General features: G+C 40.4%; 1 protein-coding gene across 1 annotated transcript in view; it reads right to left on the bottom strand.

Moving 5' to 3' along the window:
* Positions 1–5,012: 5,012 nt before the first annotated feature.
* The window catches only part of HSPA12A (heat shock protein family A (Hsp70) member 12A), a gene marked incomplete at its 5' end in the record, with an annotated part of 56,414 nt that continues 40,883 nt past the window's right edge, over positions 5,013–20,543 (bottom strand). The window contains 6 exons of the mRNA XM_082486398.1: positions 5,013–5,688; positions 7,097–7,200; positions 8,856–9,114; positions 10,199–10,303; positions 10,877–10,963; positions 13,729–13,900. Of these exons, the coding sequence (XP_082342524.1) occupies positions 5,054–5,688; positions 7,097–7,200; positions 8,856–9,114; positions 10,199–10,303; positions 10,877–10,963; positions 13,729–13,900 (1,362 nt within the window). The 3' untranslated portion in view covers positions 5,013–5,053. The remainder of the gene's footprint in view (positions 5,689–7,096; positions 7,201–8,855; positions 9,115–10,198; positions 10,304–10,876; positions 10,964–13,728; positions 13,901–20,543) is intronic.

Below are 20,543 nucleotides of genomic sequence, written 5' to 3'. Positions count from 1 at the left end.
TTATTTCCTGGCTCTCTCAGAGAATCACTAAAGAAAATACCTGATCTGCTTCTGGTATCGCCCCAATTCTTTCCGTCTTAACTCCAACAGACACCCTGCTCAGAGCTACACCAACTTTGATGGAAGTTGAGTGATCCCCAGCAGTGGACTTCTATTTCAGGCACATATGGAGTCCCCGTTAAAAAAAGAAAGCACACAAGTGAGCTAAAAATGCAGCAGCCTCTTGTCAAAGAGTCGTGTGTGCTGCACAGGGGCCTGCAAGCCCTCGGCCAAGACTCCAGGTGTCCACGCATTGAAAAGGCTGAAGAAATCTGGCAAGCGGCATGTAGGGTTGATGTCACTTTCGCTCAGTTGCGCACATGAAGGAGTATCCACACCCAAGTATAACCACTTGGCCTTTCTCGCATTCAAAATAAATTAGGTTTCTTTTTATAGTCACTTTCATAAAAATAGTAACACCCAAAAAGAAAAATTAGTTTTACTGTATTTTATTTGACATGGTTGAAGACACAAGGACACTCAAGATACAATCCAGACAAGTTGTGAACAGCTCCAAACATCAGTGAAATCTGAATTTATCTTGCACAGAGGTGAACAAGACCACAATGGTTGGTTTTATAATATAGTTTAAGACTATTTCAAGCAGGTGAGTACTGTGACGTTATGCCCAACAACTTTTATACTATTCATCCGCTTAAGCCACTTCATATCATAAATATGCAGCTTATCTTGGCGATTAAATCTCTGCAATATATAATTAGCCTTCTCATAATAATGCATTAAAACTCCTGTATGTAAATATTGGTATATTCGTACCAACGTAAACTGTCCTAACCATCACTGCACATTTATCATATTCTAGCACAATTCATCATTCTATCACGATTAGCTGCTAACTTTCAGCCTAGAGTTAAATAACTTGGACCCAAACTTGCAAGTTGCTGCTTACAGCGAAACTTCTGCCAAGGCCGCCTGCTTTCCCTAAGCATAGCAGGCCTTGTCTTTTCAACATTAAGTTGCACAATGTCATCTGAAACCCCTACCAAAAAAATGCTCTGCAGGCAATCTCCTGCAGAAGTCTCAGAACTACTATTCTAAAAAAAACGACTCCTAATAAATTTCATATTAATTTTACAGCCTAATATCCTTTATCAAAATGGGCATCCACATGCCGCTTACAAGGTAAAGTTGTTTAACTGGGTTATAGACTACAGACCACAGCTTAATATTCTACTTACAATTCTAATTCCTTAGAGACAAGCTAATGTTCCATCCTTAGATTTAAAAAGGGCAACAAGGACAGTTGGGAGTTTGTTCAGTAGTTCAGTGCTCTGCAGAGATAAGCTTGATAGTGCTCTCATCAGACTGAAAGAGGAAGTGCAAAAATACGCAAACTTCATAGTTTACAGTTACAGGAGAGTATTTTCAGCAATGAACCCCTGCTTGGAACCAGATGGAATCTTACAAAAGGTGAATAAGAAGGGGCAGAGAATTGCTATTGTGCAGGGAACTAAGCCTGGGAAGAGCTGCAGAACCTACCCTTAGTGTTCCCTGCAGACAGGCTGAAAACAGCACCGAAATCACGGCACACCTGACCTTGCAGTTCGCCTCCTCTTCCGAGGGGAAAGGGGGAAGTTGCAGCCGTTTATTAGACCAAATTCTGTTAACCTAAGGCCAATGGAAACAAATCTGTGCAGAAATGGACCCATTCAGTTTAACACAGGCTGCAAAGACACCAAAGTCTACTTTTCTTTGTGAATTTTGTGTTTTGGTAGGTGGTAGTGGTAGACGGAGAGTGGGTCTTATCTGCAGCTACTGTAAATCAGTGTTCCCTGGCTTTAGAAAGTAGTTTTGTGTTTGTTTTAATTTAAACTAGGGAAGATCCTTAATAAAACTCCAAAACCCAGGGAAGAAGCTGTATATCCAGATCATACAGTCAAAATTTTAACTTGGTTTTACAGGAGGATTCATCCATTATTATGATGAACTGCTGGAGATGGAACGGTCACCATCTGAAACAAAGAAATAAAAATCCCAGCAATGTACTAGTGCAACTGTGTAATACGCTTAACTGGTATGACTTGCACTGCAGGAAAAATGTTGTATTCTCTGACACACCAACATTTCTTTCCTATTATTATAAGATCAGCCTTTTACATTTCATATCTCACCATCTTTAAAAGCCTATAATTACAGAAGCTGATTGAGAAACTGTGTTATTTAAAATTAACAGCTGAATGAAATCAACACAGGCAAAGAGCATTTTTTATACAAGAAAATAGCACTGTAGAAAGAAAGAGTCTGTACAATATTTAAATATTGTATATACATAAAATTATATTGTTGATAACTCATCTTAAAGTTTCTCTTGTTTGTAAACCACGGAAAGCAACACACAAAAAATCCCAGTATTTAGCTTTTAAAGCATTTAGCAGGCAGCAGGAAACTGAATGCTAGCAAGCACACTTTGTAATTATAGAAAGTATCCAGCCAGATACTGTGACTAGCATTCTCTATAGTCCTTTTTTTTTTTTCCCCTTTTTTTTTTTTTTTAAAGCTGAATGCAGAGCAGATTTCACATTCAACTGGGGAATTCTGCAGAAGACACAGAAAACTCAATGGCAAAATGCAGTAGACCAGTTCTGCAGCTCTCCACTGTGGCAAAAGTCCAGGCTGAACACAGAAAGCTTAAGTGCAGGACTGGAACATAAATTAGTGAAATAATTGATAAAGCTTTTATTTCCAAAAAATGTCAGTAATGGATTTAACTCATGCTCAACTTATTAGGAAGGAAGGTTTAGTTTAACAATTAACATTGCAAGGTTTCAAAAATGTAATGAATTCCAGCAGGTAATCAGGCAGCTCTGTATAACCGCTCTGAAAGTGTCAGCATTTTCCAACCTAAATGATTCTATGATTCTGTAATTTTAGGATGATTCTACAGGTTTGGAGTGGGATTAGGATTTGAACCTGAAGTTGTCAATTCATGGTAGATACAGATTGTAGGTTTCAGAAGTTATCCACCTGTAGCATTTTGCAAAATAAAAACTGTTCATTGCAGAAGAAATTTTCGAGGTGAACATGCTTAAGAAAATGTTTCCATAAAGTTTTTATTTAGAAAACAAGATGCTACCATGACCATCATTGTGTTTCACCTGCGTTAGAGTTGTGTGCTTATAGCCATGTAAGCAATGCTTTATTTAATGTTATTTGTAGTTTCACTCTCTTGGCTTCCACCTTCCACCTTATTGGCCATTCAACTCAATCCAGAAATGTATTTTCCTCAATTAAAATGTTTGCTACTCCAAATATATCACAGTACTTTTGATCTGGACACTTTCCCTCTTTCAAGTTGTTTAAACCTTCCTGAACAGCCGTCATCTAACTGTACTTCCAAATCTTAACACAGGGATTCACAAGAAAAGAACTATAATCACTTGGAGAAGTGCTTGATAAACCAGATGGGTCAGAGGGACCTCGACAGGCTGGAGAAATGTGCAGACAGGAACCTCATAAAGTTCAACAAAGGGAAGCACAACGTTCTGAACGTGGGGAGGAATAACCCCATGTACCAGTATATGCTGTGGGCCAACTGGCTGGGAAGCAGCTTGGCAGCAAAAGACCTCAGGGTCTTGGTAGACACAAAGTTGAGCGTGAGCCAGCAATGTGCCCTTGCAACAAAGAATGCCAAGAGCTTCCTGGGCTGCATTAGGAGAAGCATTGCCAGCAGGCCAAGGAAAGTGGTTGTTCCCCTTTATTCAGCCCTGGTGAGACCACATCTGGAGTGCCAGGTCAGTTCTGTGCTTCTCAGTACAAGAGAGACATGGCCATACTGGACTGAGTCCAGCGAAGGATCATTAAGGTGATTAAGGGATTGGAGTATCTGTCATGCGAGGAGAGGCTGCAAGAGCTGGGACTGTTTAGACTCGAGAAGGCTCAGGGGATGCTAGGAACGTGCATAAACACCTGATAGAAGACAGTAAAGAAGACTGAGCTAGACTTCTCAGAGTTATCCAGAGAAGGGCACAAACGGAAACTGCAGAAATCCCTTTTAAACGTAAGAAAAAACTGTTTTGTGGCAAGGGTTGTCAAATACTGGAACAGGTTGCCCAGTTTAGGCATCTCCATCTTTGGAGATATTCAAAACTAGACAGAGTATCCTGCTCTATCTGACCCTGCTTAGAGCTGAGAGGTTGGACCAGATAGTCAATGCATATCCTCTCCAACCTCAACGATTCTGTGATTCTATGATTTCAGATGGAGACTAATAAAAATAAGTTTAGAAGACCCAAAAGGGAAACAGCTTTGTTCTTAATAATTTTCCAAGGTATAATGAGGGTAATGCTAGCTATTTAATCCAATAGCTAGTTCTGAGAGCTTTAACAATAAAGACCTTGTTTTCAAATTGGAGCAATCCATATTAGGCTCCATATATATATATTTCCTATATATTAATTTTAAGGAATTTCTGAGGACTTTCTTTTCAGTGGGATCTCAGAATTTAAGAAAAATGTTTTTAAGTCATTGATTTTCAGCACTTAAAATTTTGAAAGCATGGGGCAAAATCAAAAGAACAATAGAATACCATAGACTACAAATTTGTTCCCATCACCAGAGGATGGTGCTGTTTAAACAGATATCCCTCACAGATATGCCCCCCCCCCTACAGCAACCATGTGGGTTAGTGAGTTTTTCTTGGGAGGAAGAGGAAGAAGAAGAAAAAGGGAAAGAGATTATGATTTTATATCTTGTTAACTAATCTTCAGGAACCAAGGATAATCAGTATTTACTTAATAAAGGTAGATCTTTAAGCATGCTTGAGTAACTTGGGAACTTTTACTACCTCTGGAACTTTTGCTCCCAAAACATTTTAAGGGTCTTTCAAAATCCAGTCTTTGGTCATCAAAGGGCACAAACATGACATACCCCACCTTACTAGCTGTTCTCATATAGCCTGCTGAAATTCAAGTTGATTATGTGACATATCAAAGTCAAAAAATGGAATAGTGGAAGATCAGTCTCACAAACAGGCTGTGGTGGGGAAAATAGGCTGTTAGTAGTTTAAGAAATCAATTCCAACTTTGACACTTTTAGACGTGGCAACATCAATGGCCATGGCTTTGATTTCAGTGTCCCCAAACTGCATAAGTGTTTTGATCTCCCTCCGGCTTGGCACCGAAGCATCAGTTCCCGTGAGATCCAAGCGAAGGGTGCCACACTTTTTCACTCCAGATTCGGTGATGAAGCTGACATTATCTTGTTCTGAGCTATAGATATTGATCACTATTACTAACTGAGAAGGTTTGGCAGGTGTGTAACTGCGTGTCACAGTTTCTCCAAGGGCTACAGACTGGTCGGCTGAGATAAATTTGTCAAAGACATCAGTGCACCAGCGTGTGCCATCTTTGATTAGCAGCTTCTCTGGTGGATGCTTCCCTTCCACAAACCGATTGAGCACACCCACACCGTAGGTGAGAGGTGAACGCCGCACTTTGATGACAGCAGGGTCTAGACCAAAGAGAACCGCTCCTTTGAGGATAGTGAGCCCCACATCCTGAGGAATGATGACTCGACATCTTGAACCAAAAGCGCTCTGGACAGCTTGTTGGAGTAAGGGGGATTCAGCGAAGCCACCCACCAGGAACAGAAACTTGACATTGGTCACTTCTGGCTTATCAAACACATCACCTAAAGAGAAACAGAGCCCATTCAATAAGGAAAAATCCACTGTGGCAAGGCAATTCAGGTGAAAGCCCTAATGTCTGAGTACACTGAATGTCCCACGCACATGCACAAGATCTGAAACTGCCCACACTGCCACTCTCAGCATGCACTAGCTCCACTTCTGTAGTCTCTTCTATATTGTATTTCACTGTGAATGCAAACTTACCTGAAAGCATACAATATTTCTGAAGTGGCATTTAAAACGGAATTTGTATTTAGCTTCTACCAGTAAAGTGAGACGGGGATTTCTTGCAAAGAAATCCTGCCAGTCATATTATGGGTAGTAAGGAAACAGACATCATCTTGCCACTTCAAGTATCAGTTGGATATTCCCAAACCTAACCAATTCAGATGCACTTTATTGCATTCCAGAGAAGTCACCTTAAGTTAAGAAGTCATCTTAACCACAATAAGTACCATCTGCAAAATAATACCTCCTTACATTTTCACAGATGTTCCTTCTTAGCTTAAGCCCAAATCCCCTACTTTCAAGAAAATCAAGTAGTTCAGTTGTAGGCTCAGCCTTAGTTCAAATAACTGCGGCAGAATGACTGAGTCATCTGTCACAACTATTGCAATTCTAGCTCCACCCCTCCCTGCTTACATATAAGCTGTCCAGTACTAGTTGTCTAAGCTGTGACCTCTGAAATTTACCTAATAATTCCTCACATACAGTGAGCAAAGCTGGATATTCCATTCCAAATAAGATTTAGTCAGTGCTTTGTAATGTGTAGAACAGCAATACTTTGCTCAGTACATATGTTATACTCCAGTTGATACAAACCTATTGTTTCACCAGGAAGACTTTAAATAATAGATTTCCCAATAAGCCTATGTCACTTTCCATTACTACATAAATAAATTCAGTGCTGCTTAAGCCATGCCTGGAAGTACTTTTACCGTGACACATCATTTATTATTTGTGTTTTAGAGATGTCAGTGATCTGGACAGTCATGAACAAATGTGACCTTCCACTGAGGAGAAATGAACTAGAGGTCTTAATAGCAGGAATAATCAGAAACTAGTTACGTCTCTGGCATTATTTAGTTGTTGCCTGAAACAACTGCCTTCTGAATGCTTGCAGCCCTGGAAGTAAAGAATAATTGAAGCTTAGGCAGTAACAGGACTGAATCACACTCGATAACTAGTACTAGAACTAGGTAGGAATACATGTTAAGGTGATGCCCCTTACTTTCATTATTTTCCCAACTACTTTGTAGAGAACTACAAGTCTCAGAACTAAGTTCCTTGCCCACATTTGGTGCGTACTAGAGGGTCGTTTGACTTTAATTCCTGTTACTGGTTTGAAACGAGTAAGCGAAGCTTCGGTTTCAGCTCAGTTGGAAAGTGGAATTACACACAGATACGTACTAAGGTGCTGAACAATCTGGTCAATTGTAGGCTTGAAAAGAGCATTCATTGCATCCGGGCTCATCCTCAGCATTCCCTGGGAGGACCACTTCACAAAGTCCACACTGGAAAAGAAGAGTTAGAAAGGGCATTAAAACATTGCAGTCAAGCACTCACAAGACACACTAAATAAATAAATGAGTTTACAGCATCTGCATGCATTTTGCTTGGAAGAAAGTGCCTCACCTCACCCCAGCCCCATAACAACTGCAACAATGTAAAATTTCAAGGGAGAATTGTTATTTTTGCTTGTCTAATTGTTGTTTTCTTTGCCTGATTGCCTTCTGCAGTTACCAATGCTCAGCTGCTTCCCGAAACAGCTGGCAGTCAATCCGGTGCTCGCTCATCTGAAACAGCACCGATTCATCCCCAGAAGGGCAACATTTAGATTATAGCAGCAGCAGGCCAAAGCCACTGGAAACACACAAGGAAAACAAGCCAGTATGGGAAGCCCCAGGAGGCAGAGGGGAGCACAGCATTTTTAATGAGGCATAACATTTGTTAAGCGAATACAGGCATCATGTTATTCCATACTGAGACACATCCATGTAGCTCAGTAGTCTCCTTTCCATTCATGCACATTATAGGTCACATTTATACTCTTTCTATCCCGTTATCCAATTAGTTTCATTTTATTTGACAGGAACATTTAGCATTCCCTCTAAGATTCACCATTAAGACTATTAAGAAGAAGGAGATGGTCTTGTGAGGGGGAATATTTCCAGAAATTTTCAATGATTTCAGAACCTCAGTCTCATTTAAGAAGTAACTCTGAGTCGGATTCCAAGTCATTTAGGCTTAAAGTACATTTACCAATAACTTTAGGAAGAGGTGCAGGAGTTTCAGCCTGCATGCTACATTAAAAAACGCAGAAGGCCAAGGTACAGGTCTTAAATAGCACATCTTCTGCTCTCCGGTCCCAAGCACTCTGTCCCAGATTCGCAGGCTCTCTTGTTCATTCTTTTTTATGCCATTAATCTCCAGGTCTCCCGTAGTATATAATTTCAAAGGACGCAAAATGCCCACTTCTGCTTTCTGCTCACTTCCTTTTCTATAGCAGTCCATGATCTTGTCATTTAGGGTGCTTTCTTGACACTGAAAATCATTAATTAAATCTCTGGAGGAGATTATGTCTCCTTATCTACCAAGCAATTTATACAACTGGTAAAATCCTAGCAGAAAAGAAAGCCTGCCATCACTTCAAAACAAGAACGCTTTCCCCTTGCAGAGCTCTGTGCAGTAGTATAGGTTTTCACCAGTGATCCGGTATTGTTGATAACTTCCCTCAAGCCATGAATATATTTACACCTCTCACTCAAGATCTTGGATTTTTTCCAGGGCCCGAGCCTCTAAAAATTAAGGTTCTGGGTAACTAACATCAAATTCTGTATTTGATCAGGCCTTCCTAATTAACACATAAGGGACTCAAAATATATGGCCAAACTCAGGAAAGCGATGCGGTGGTGGCCTAACGAAAGCCATAAAGCCATAGAAAGCAATACCAGAAAACTGCAAGTCTTGTATAAAAAAAGCTTTTGCAAGAGATTGATCAGAACTTTTCATTCTGGAAATTACACTTCAGGCAATCCCATTTTCTCATGCTTATATTTCATTTTTATATTATTATCTTTCAGTCTATATGCAATTAGGATATTTTAATTATTTGTCTTTGCTACCAGTAGTTAATTCTACATCCATTTGGGTGCAATTTTCTACTCACTTGCTTTTCCTCAAGGCATGTTCTACACTGTGACCTCGAAACTTCTTGTAGTAGTCAATGAAGGAGAAAGGCAGAGTGATGTTTAGCGGATTGGTCCTGTCTGGAGCTGCTGCCCGTTTACGGGACTCAAATGCTATCATCAGATCTACCCAGGCAGCAGGACGCTTGATTTTAAATTGCTCGATAAAATCTTCTCCAAATATTTTACACAGGAGCTTTTCAAATTCATAGTCCACACCTAGAGAACCATATGGCCCACCTGTATCACAAACAAAACACAGCTTTAATATTCTGAACAGCTTATTAAGTTTCAAGTTGACAAAATACACATCAGATAGACACTAGTAGGACTGTCATGGGAGAAGGTCTACAGAAAAAGGTACCTTTCCTAAAAGTAACGGTCTGATACAGAACGTAATCTTACCTTTGCTTCACTTTTACTCCTATACCATCACAGCCACTGTAACACTACCACTATAAAACAGAAACATTTTTATTAGAAGCAGAGGAAACTGCCTCCTTATCCACACATGAGAAGGTGTGGGTTGGACTCATACTTAGGAGTACACAGACTTGATGTACACTGTCCCGTTTGCTCTTACTAGCTTGTACTCTTACAGCCACCAAGACTGAGAAGGCTCAGTGATGAACCACACAGATGAAGATTAACTTGGTATAGAGGCACAGCAACAAATAATAGGCTGACTCATGTGCTTAACAGCTTAGCCACAGGACAAAGTCAAAGGGGACCTGGAGTTCAGGAAAGGAGTACCATTGAAGGAACTGCACTTTAAATCTTTGTTGGGGACCAATCATTGTGCATTTTTCCCAGGGGATGGTAGACCCTCCTTGTTACACTGCCTGTGAACTTACAGGAATATATAAGATTCACCTTAAATCTAGGGAAACTTCTGCTCTGCTAACAGTCACTTTACAAGGATCTTGTGACACTCAGCTATTCAGATCTCCACAGTACATCCCTGAATACCTGGAAAGAACAGCAATACACAGGTGACCTCTCAAAGGACGGGAAGATGACGACTCTACTAGCAGAAGTTGGGCCAGGACCATAGCAGGAGGTCATGGCCTGAATGGGGGCGAATAACACAGGAGATGGCAGTTTCTTACTCTCCCAAAGTGAGGTTTACCATCCAAAAGCATCAGAAGCATTATGTGATTTAACCACGTCTGCTGAACAGCAGCTAGCTTATACTAATTTTGAATGATGGTCTTAATTCAGGAAGAACTGTTAGTGAAAGGTAGTGAATAATAAAGGCATATATTTCCATCACTGACAAGTCAAAATGTTATATAAATAAAGCAAGCAGTGGAAGTGACATTACCTGTTGCCTTGTATAGCTCCTTAAGGTGTCCTTCAGGGAGCCTGATCTGATGCACAGTTATATCCACTGTGCCTCCTCCACTGTCCACAACGATGTAACGGTCACCTAGTTTGCCAAAGGAATAGGCAAATGGCATTTACATTAATGTTATCACACCAGCATATTGCAATGAAAGCTTCTCAGGAGCATTATCATCATGAGAGATAATGAATTACAGAAAGTCATGAATGTCTCTGCTGAAGACTTGATCTTTTTTAGTCATTATAATGAAACCACTGACAACAAATATGAAATTCAGATGTCAAAGGCTACTGATTTAGCATAGATGAAGAACAGATTAATGGAATTCCTCATGCTGCTGGTGTACTCTCTAGTGTGCTCCCAAATTAATACTATGGCATATTTACGGGGTCTATTCTGAGGAAAATATGCTGGTTGCATTTTAAAAGCTAGATTCCTTTCTACTATGTCCTTAACAAACCATATTTTGCTAGAGCATACAGAATTGCAGTTCAGCCTTAGTAACTAAGAGCAGCACATAAACTTGGGGTTTTTTTCTGTTCCTATTTATAATTACTGTGAGAACAATGCAGCGCACAGCACATTTGTGGGGAAACACAATGTTGGCCCACATTATAAAACCAGTGAGAGCAAAGTTTACGCAAGAAAGGACACTACCTTCCTCCAGTTCGGACCAGATCTCTCCTATGACATTTTCCACCAAAAAGGTACGACTCTGTCGGTTACGACGGACGTGTTCCTTAGCTAGTCATTGACAGAGAAAAAAAATCACTGAGTATAGGAAAGCATGAAAAAGTTGACATCATAAGCTGCAGGAAGCAAGTGCAAGCAGGCTGACAGATCTGTACGTATCACTTCATAACAAACAAAAATTATCACATTAGAAAAAAGAACATGGTAAAGTTGTTCCTAGAAAGAAGGAAAAACATTTTTCAGCCACACTGATCTTCCTTAAGACTAACTGGATTAAAAGCAATAACCTAACATGAAAGCTATAAACAAGTCTGGTTTAGTTATTTTTTTATATTCCGTTTTTTTTTTTTTTTTTAAGCGCTGCCTGGAACTGGGCAGGCTGGCAGCCAGCCGTGCTTGGCACAGCCTGTGCCGCCAGGCGGCAGCCCCGGCCCGCTGCCAGACCGACTGTGCCGCCTGGGGCCAAGGAGACTATCCCCACCTTTCCAAAAGCCACTGCTGATTGTGGGTATTTGGGCAAAGATGCCTCCTGAGCCTTTCAGGATGACGGTCTGTCTCAAAACAAGCAGCTTCTCAGATTTATAACTTCTTAAGGCCACAGTGATCAAATCTGACCCTTATAATATTTTAAATATACACCAATTAAAAATTAAGCATAATCTAGCAAGACTATTGTAACAGTTAACTTACAAGACTTAATTGCTACTTAGACATTTAAAAGATTCAGAACAGTCTGTGAAGAGAAAGCAGAGTAGTGAGAGCCTTTGCTATTATGCTTTAAATCAACCTCTACAACTGAATGATCAAAAACAAAAAAAAAAATCATTCCTTGTGTAACCTTCATTCACCTTCAAAGGCACTTCTACAAAACACTACAGAAGAGAGGCATCCTGCCATGCATGAAAATATCATCCTTTATGAAACAAATCGGCATGCAAATCACTGAATGGGTTTTGCTTCTTGTTTCTATGATGCCTATCATCAGAAAAAGACCACTCCACTTGCACCCCTACCCTGCCCATAAAGACCCCGCGATGCAGACAAGCTGCATCAGCCTTGCTGTGCTGACTTAGAAGCACACAGCGAGAGCTTAAACGACGAAGCATTCAATGACAGAACAAGCACTAGGTCCAAGCAGGGGCCTGACACAGAGCCCACAGAAGTCAATGGGAGTCCTTTCATTCACTTCTGTGGGCTAAAAGTGAACACAAGAGACAGTCTTTAACTACGACTGAAGTAAGGTTATCCTGGCTACTGCGAACAGTAAAAATTTTGTTTTGACTTCATAGCAATAATATGGTCCTTGGAGTGCTTCTTTCTGTTTATATTTAAAGGGTTTTTCTCCTTAATCTGTTCTCAACTTGTCTTGGGTGCCTGCCACGCCTTTATGAAATTTTAATTCTAACCCCACATTAATTCACTCCCAACTTTGTTTTCATTAATTTTGACATGAAACCTTTCTCATCCCCAATAGCTTTTACCATACAAAGTCAAGAAGGAGAATGGTACCCCCTCGTCCAAGTATAAGCCCATTAGCAGAAATCCATGATCTGCCAGATCCCGCCCAGCTTCAAAACTTTAACCAGAGAAATGTTTTTCTTTTATTATTTTCCCAGAGGCAAATCCCTGTGTAGCCTGAAAGTAAGTTCATATAAAATCACATGGAACTGGAATGGTTCAGGACATGAATGAGGGGGACAGAAGGCAAGGGGCCCCTGAAGGGACTGTGTCCTGTGCTCTGCATGGGCCTCCATAACACTGAACACATCTGACAAGTGCTGGCTAGGAGGGGCACGGATATGAGAAAATGATGTAGTGACTCTGCCTAACTGAAGAAAAAAAAAAAAATACCCTCCAGTAACTACAGGAATAGCTTTACTATCTTAATCTTCCTTTTGCCTGTACTGTATTGACCTAGTAAATGTGATAAAATACAAATTCTTCTGAAAAATTCCTTCTGGGATGGAATGACACACTAGCACCGATACCAGTGCAACTGTTACAATTCACACAGATGGGAAATCTGATGCATTTTGCAGCAGTCACACCTTTCTGCTTCGATTTCCTCCTTTTGTTTTTTTGTTTGGTTTTCTTTTTATTTATTTATTTTCCTCCAATCCCAGGCAGGATACCAAGCTTAAAAATCCTTGGTGACAAAGGACCTTTTGGGAAGTGACTTACACTGTGGTCCAATCTTTGTCCCTCATTGTAAGTCAGTCTTCAAACATTGACATTAGCAAGAGATCCTAGGTCAAAAAATCAGAAGTGCCATATCCAGTTGCTCTTTTGTAAGTAAATTCATTGCTGTATTCCAGTACTTTGTATTCCCTCAAGTGTTGAAAATAATTAATGATATTTCATAAAGATGACATTAAAAAGTATTTACCAAAACTTCAGACTAAAAGTCTCATTGCAGATCTAGTTATTTAACATTGTTTCCGTAATGCGGCTAATCGAACACATAATTGTTTCCAACAAATTAAATTTTAAAAAAGATCCAACATGAAGTACTGATTTTAATTAAGGCAGAAAAATACTGTGCCTCTCCTAAAAGACTTGCACAACAGCCTAGTAAAGGCAAGGCAACGAAGTCACCCGTGTGCTAAAATTCAAGTGCGTTCAAACACGTCTGCTGGATCAATGCCTAAACTAGTTTAATTACAGCAAACAGTGAAACAGTTTATTAAAGCAAACTGATGCTAACCCAAAACATTTCAAGAGAACAAAGTCAAGAAGAAACGGTAAGAAAACAGCCCTCATGGACAAAGCAAATGTAAGCACAAGAACCTAAAGAAGTGAGTTATTAGAAGTAGTACCCTGTGTAAATCCAGTTCCAATAGTGTCACTTGGGCTATAGCCATTGACAGGTGCCCTACTACTCAGGTCTATCATCTGGTGCAGGCGGAGCTTTCGGCAGTAGATAGAGGCAGCCTCGGGTTCCAGGGCGATGATCAACTGTTCAGGATTTTCAGGAGATGCCATTCCTGCCTGCGAGAGAGAATCGATCAGAGAAATGGGGTGGGAAACACCACAGTGTAGCAGACCCTTTCCAGCAAGTGAACAAGCCTTTCCCCAGCTCGCGGTATCAGTTAGGTCAGCCCTCCGAGTTCAACACGCACAGAAGCTGCTGCCATTTGCTAAAGGTCTTGATCTGGGAATCATCCTGCCCACAGTGTATAGCACAACTTCACAGGCTGTACAGGGAAGTACGCATGCACCTACCATGCCAAGTGTCTAACTGAACAGCCGTGTGCATGACAGGTGGAAAAAGGAAGAAAGTCATTTTGAAACCTGTGATGAATGGCCTAAAACCTGAACTCCTAATTAAGCTGTGAATCTGCACGCTAAGAGGGGCCCCAGCCTCCTTTAAGAAGTGAAGGAATACCTTTGGCCTCTCCTCCCCACAACGATATTTTAAGTATGCCTTTCTTTACATCCCAGATACGTATAGCCCTTGACGAAATGGACTCTCCCCACACCGTGCAGCTTACTAGGAATACAGAATCATAGAACAGTTTAGGTTGGAAGGGACTTTGAAGATCATCTAGTTCCAACCCCGCTGCCATATACGCCATATAAGCCACACCTTTCCAGTAATGCATCTTTTGACTTAAACCCAACATTTTCCATTTCAAAATCTATTGCTTTTAAGCACATTCACTTTTATAACATCATCAAAATAATCAGTATAGCCAAGGGCTCAAAATACAATAGGGCAGGTTCCCTAAAATGTAATGAGAACAAGCCTAAAAATAATCCCACATTACAGAATCAACGTTTGCCATTCTTTCTATTTGCCTTCTGAATTTTCAGCCTCCAAACACAAAGATTTTCAAGAAGTCACAAGTTTTAATGTAACCACATCACTCCCAGAGCTGGGCTTAGAGAAAAATATCAAAGAGCAGTTGACAAAATTGTGTTTTCACTTTTTTTCTCCTGCACTTCTCCCTACTGTATGACTTTCAGTATCTTTCAGCTCTTTCTGCTCAACTTTTGGTTTACCTGCTGCTGTTTTTCAGTTAAGTGCCTGAGTACTAAAGCATGCTAGCAAACAAATAAACGTATGAACAGTTTTTTGCTTCCACGGTCAGTCTTCCAGCAAACCTTCACATCAACTCATACACACGCACTGTGGTGGCTCCAGAGCATCCCCAAAAGAAGGCAGATTCACATGGAAAAACTGCAGACCTGGACTAGAATTTGACTTCCTTCATACAGCTACACTGTGGGCTGTGGGAATTACTGGCTAGTTTACACTTGCAGCTAGAAACTCAAAGTAAAGCTTGTTCAAAAAGCAATATTGGGGTAAGACTTGGAGACATAAAATTGTCATTCTCATTTACTGACTCATTTTACCCTCTCCATCTTAATAAGATAAACAGATTTTTATGGAAAGCATCTTCCTCATTGTTGATAACAGAATGGAAAAACAACAATAAACAAATAAGAAAGTAAGGGTTAAACTACTCATGGTTGTTCATTATTTTAAAAGCACACCTCATGATTGGGATTATGGTCACTTTACAACCTTTATTGCTGTTGGGCAAAACCTTCTGCTTCGGTTACATCCACTGGACTCAACAGCATGGTCTGAAATTAGTGGAACTGTCTGGGAAGAATACTCTGCAAATACTACAGAATATCAAACCTTATCAGCTATGTGGCAACACATACTGAAAAAAATATTATATTGAAACAAATGTTTACAACCAAACTTTCAAGATTTGGAAAACACAGATTTACAGCAGCCAGAACCTAAAAGATATTAAAAAGTTAATCAATCAAGCACAGGTCCAAGACAGACTCTCCTTCCATCACAGCACTTGCATGCAAGCATGTTGGCAGGCACAGGTTAGATAAAGCTCTGGAGCGGTACTGGGGATGAAGATTAAGTTTTTGCATTGTGTCTTAGTATAAATCCAATCTTTCCTCCAACCAGTCTGGATGTACTAGGCACAACCCTGGCTGGTTCCATGCCAGCTCACTTCAACATCACTTATCTCCAGCTGAGCTCTTTTACACACAAAGCTCTAATTTGTTGCATTGGAAAGGGCAATGTTCAAGATATGAATCAATACTTGGTCCCTGACAGATATTTATCTAATCTGTTAAAGAATTCCAAAAATGTATGGTCTCTGCACACAAACTATCTCAGCCCTTTACTGTCTTTGCCTTTGGGAAGTTTTGCCAAAAACTTTATCCGAATCTTCCCTGCTGCAATTTTAAGGCCAGCACTTCTTGCCCTATCCAATAAGGGCATGGAGAACAAATAGCTCCCTACTAACCTGCTGCAGTCTTCACATAAACTAAAGCCATTATCATGTCTTGTGAGAGCTCTGAATCTGAGCAGCAAGTGTGGTGGTTTTTTAACATCCAGTAGGTAGTGTGGATGAACTTAGCATACTCAGTCTGCTCGATGTACAGGGCATGTGTTAGCAGCACAGACAAAGCAATGCTTAGTCTCCTGTCTAACCTACGCACTAAAAGAGAAAACTATATTTTAGGGAAAAAAATAGTTTGTTGTTAAGGGTATTAAAATCCAAAGGCTCCATCATAAAGTACTTGCAGAGGTGACATGAACTGAGTTGCACACACACTGCTATTTCCTAACTTGAGGGAGGAAAAAAAAAAAGATTGTATTAATTGCAAAGTCATCTGTTCTAAGGGGAATTTTGGTAAAAATTTCCAAGGCTGGTTCTGGTAAAAGAAAACAGTAAACCATTAACAATAACACTTGCTTCCTCCCCTCCTCCAGCAGTAGTCTGTACCATGAGCTTTTCACATGGCAGCCGGCAGGTCAGGAGAGGAAGGCAGTGACCTGCAGCAGATGGACTCAGATCCATGTTCTCAGACCCTCCAAGTATAGCAGATGCTATTCTTGCTACTTTTTCTCTCTAGATATTATTTTAACATACTCAAAATATCTCCCGAGGAAAACATTCAACAGAAATGACAGTTTTTAACAGTTCAAAGCGCAGCTGATCCTAACAGAATTTCATGAATAAACTGTTGGGGTTTTTTTTTGTTTAAAAGCTTCCTTACAGAGTTTGAAGGGCCAGTTACAATGAAGAATGTGCTATTTCACATCATAAAAAGACAACACAAAGAATCTTGTACAGCAAAAGGTACTAGGCATCCAACATATATATGTGTATATATACGTATGGACCAACAGTGACTATTTCATACCTTAGATCACCAGAGACAGCACATTATATATCTCTATACACACAGCACAGACAGAATGGGGGAAGAGGAAATGATAAAGAAACAAGAACACATACATACTTCCGGGCAGGAATGGAGCAATGAGGTTGCTTTAATACAAGCTCTGAGAAGATGAAGACTTAGGAGGCAGTACTTCTGTCCTGTCCTTATAGCCAAGGAGAAAAGGACAGATGGGAGAAAAATATCGGGCGTGAAGAGAAAGAGGAGTAAAAACAGCAGGCGGTGAACACAAAGAAACAGTGATGCATTCACTAAAAATATTAACTGTAGAAGTTTGGGAGTTCGCTATATTTTACATTTATTCCTTTCTATCTGCCTCACTCACTCACTATCTGCCCAGTGCTGCCCAAGTACTAGTGTAACTAAGAACAGACATTCACAAATTAACAGGCTTGAATGGGACAAATCTAAACAATGTCTCAGTATTCAACATTACATAGATCATCCTGGCAGTGGGACAGATGCATCTCGCTGCTTTTGCCTAGGGCAGCTTATAGCAGACTTTATAACAGAGCCATGTCTTGACTCGAGTCTGGTAAGGAGATTTTCTTTCCCCCATTATACTCACTAGCAGTATAAACCCAGTCATCACTTATGAAACATAAAGGAAGCAGACAGTGGTTTTCCCAAAAACGCAAACATGGAAAATCCATCATGAAATTATAAAAACCCTTTGACCAGAAGGAAGTTCTTAAAAATGGATTTATTTGCAGGACATTGCTGCATTTATATACCTGGAAGAAGCAACCAACACTATGAAAAGAACTACTTTAAAAGATTGCCCCAAACTCCCTTTGCTCATATGCCTGAGGACTAGGATTTCATACTTTGAGAACTCCCAGATTTTCACTCACTCCAGTAAAACAAGCCTGTGAGCTGGTGCCAGTGCATTGCTGTTCATTCGCCAAGATGCATCAGACAGCAAATCTCAAAGTGCTTCAAAGCCTCACGTACTACAGCACAAAGAACTTTGCCATCCAGATGCAGGTGAATTCTCAACGTAGCGCACTGGCTTTGCCTTTATAGCCAGAGAAGTGACACCAGACGAGAGCCACAGCTGACCGCAAATACACTCTTGAGTCTCTGAATAGCATCAGCTGCCAAGTGTAAGACTAATTCAACATTAGCAAATACTGAGGTCTGGACTGTAGCTTAGTATAGCAGCTTGAGTGCTTCCAGAGAACTAAATCATACACACTCATTCCATGCACAGAATCATTACTACAGATTGAAAGATGCTACGTTTAAAACCCAGCCTCTCATGCTCCAACATACAACAAAAAAAGCAGTGCACGTTCATTTATGTTTTTAAATTATTGTAATGTATATGGCCTTAAAGACAGTACTATAGTAGAACATTCCATGTAGTTTGAGTCTTTTTAAAAGGCATTGAAAGCCACAAGGTAGGCCTAGATGAAAAGCTGTCATCTATGAAAGCCACCATAATTAGAAGCGGCGGCATTTAGCTGGAGCACTCCTATATTCCGTAACACAGCCAGGCAGAATGCTGTTGCTCTATCAGGCTTTATTTGTTAAACCACAGTGACCTCAAATGTAAGAGCATATTAGGAAATACACCATCATTGACAAGCTACATGTTTCCTATTACCATCCTTTCAAACTATTCAAAGCAACAGTTAGATTTCCTTTGTTGCTTTTTCAGAGATATACATCATACATCTTTTTAAAGGGAAAAAAACAAAACAAAACAAAACAAAAAAAACAACAAAAAACCCCAAACCCAACCACTGACTTGTAACACAAGGAACATTCCTTGTGTGGAGTGCACCCGTTTCTTTGAGTTACAAAACAGATTAAAAGAACTGATACTAAAGTCTAAAACAGTGAAAAAAAAAACATGTACAGAAAACAGTACTCCATCCGTTGAATTTAAGATGCTGATTTATTATTAGAATTGCATATTAACCAGAGTCAGCCCCATGCATTTTGTATTCATCTCTATTTCCTTGAGCTTTACCTGCCTGGAAATCCTCTCTTTCTCTCTCTCTTTCATGTACACACTTTTGTTCTTCACTCAAAAACCTTTAAAGTCAAACTTGTCTGAGTACTAAAACTTCTGAAGTCTCACAGCTGACTGCTTTGAGGGCTGGGAGGCTCCCAGCTCACACTGCAGCTCTTCCCACTGTCAGGGCACACATAACTGCTTTCCTGCTCACAGCAGCCTATTTTCAATCATTTCTGAAGCTTCTGTCCTTCCATCAATGCTGGGTGATAACACAGGCAGGCACACACACGTTCACAAGACCACTGCATAGGTCTAGCTTACTTTTGGAATCAGATCATTAAAAAGGGCCAAACCTCCAGAATGAAACCACACTAGGGGCACAACAGCAATGATCAAAACACCGACCCATCTTGCGCAGACTTCCCAAGAACTTTTCTCCATCCAAAAGGAAAGCATTTGTGTTAAGTTGGTATGTACAAAAATTAGACTTTTATGTCCCTGAGGTTGTGTGGAGGAAGAATAGTCTATAGTACGGCTGTCAAACCCAAGTGAAGCTGTGTGCCAGCCCCTAGGCTGCTCCACAGGCTAGCAGTGCTACCCTGCCAGGCTAGGAGGGAGAGCCGCAGCTCACGGGACCAAACCGGCCCCACACAGGCAGACTCTGAGAAGACTGATAGCAAAGGGATCTGCCTTAATGATGTTCTGCAGCACAGGGGGTTGGGGAGATGAAAACATTAAAAAAATAAAATAAAGGATGAAGTGCATTTTACCCCACACTTATATAGGATTAGATTCAAATGGTTCTTGCACCTCAGTGTTACGTTAATGTAGGCAGAAAAGCCTCAACCTGGTAAGATGCAATTGTGCTTAATAATATAAAGCCAGCACCTTCCTTAGGGCAAAAATATGGTGAAAATACATACTCATCCTAATACAGCCTCTGAAAAAGGTCCAAAAAGTAGAAGAGAAATGGTTAAGAGTCAGTACATACTGGAAATAATGGAGGTACAAAAGAGTGCTACACAGATTTCAGATTAATGAGATCTGTGCAGGCAGTCTGGTCTTGACCCCATTTCACTAGAATCTAGAGTCAGGGCCGGAGCAAACTGCAGCTGGATCTACTTCAGTGCTAATGCTCACCTCAACTCGCAGAGTGGTAGTCTTCACCACTGCAAGAGGAGCACAGTGGCCGCTCTGACCCCTTGATTCCCCTTTGGTCTAAGGAGCAGCTCAGGCCTGTTTTCTGAACACAGAAAATAATCTGATCGAGACCCATTTTTTTCACCCATTTACTAACATTTGCTACATCACTTTCAGGGTCAAATGGAACAAGAAAATGATTCCAACATATACTCACAAGTTTTTAAAAGTGCATTTTCTCTGGATAAGAACTGTGCATATACTCAGAAGTGAACGTTACTTCCTGTTGCACTACGA

This window comes from Vanellus vanellus (assembly GCF_965231255.1).
Source record: "Vanellus vanellus genome assembly, chromosome: 7".
NCBI lineage: Eukaryota > Metazoa > Chordata > Aves > Charadriiformes > Charadriidae > Vanellus > Vanellus vanellus.
The sequence above is the reverse complement of the archived record's forward strand: the minus strand, read 5'-3'. Positions and strand labels throughout refer to the sequence as shown.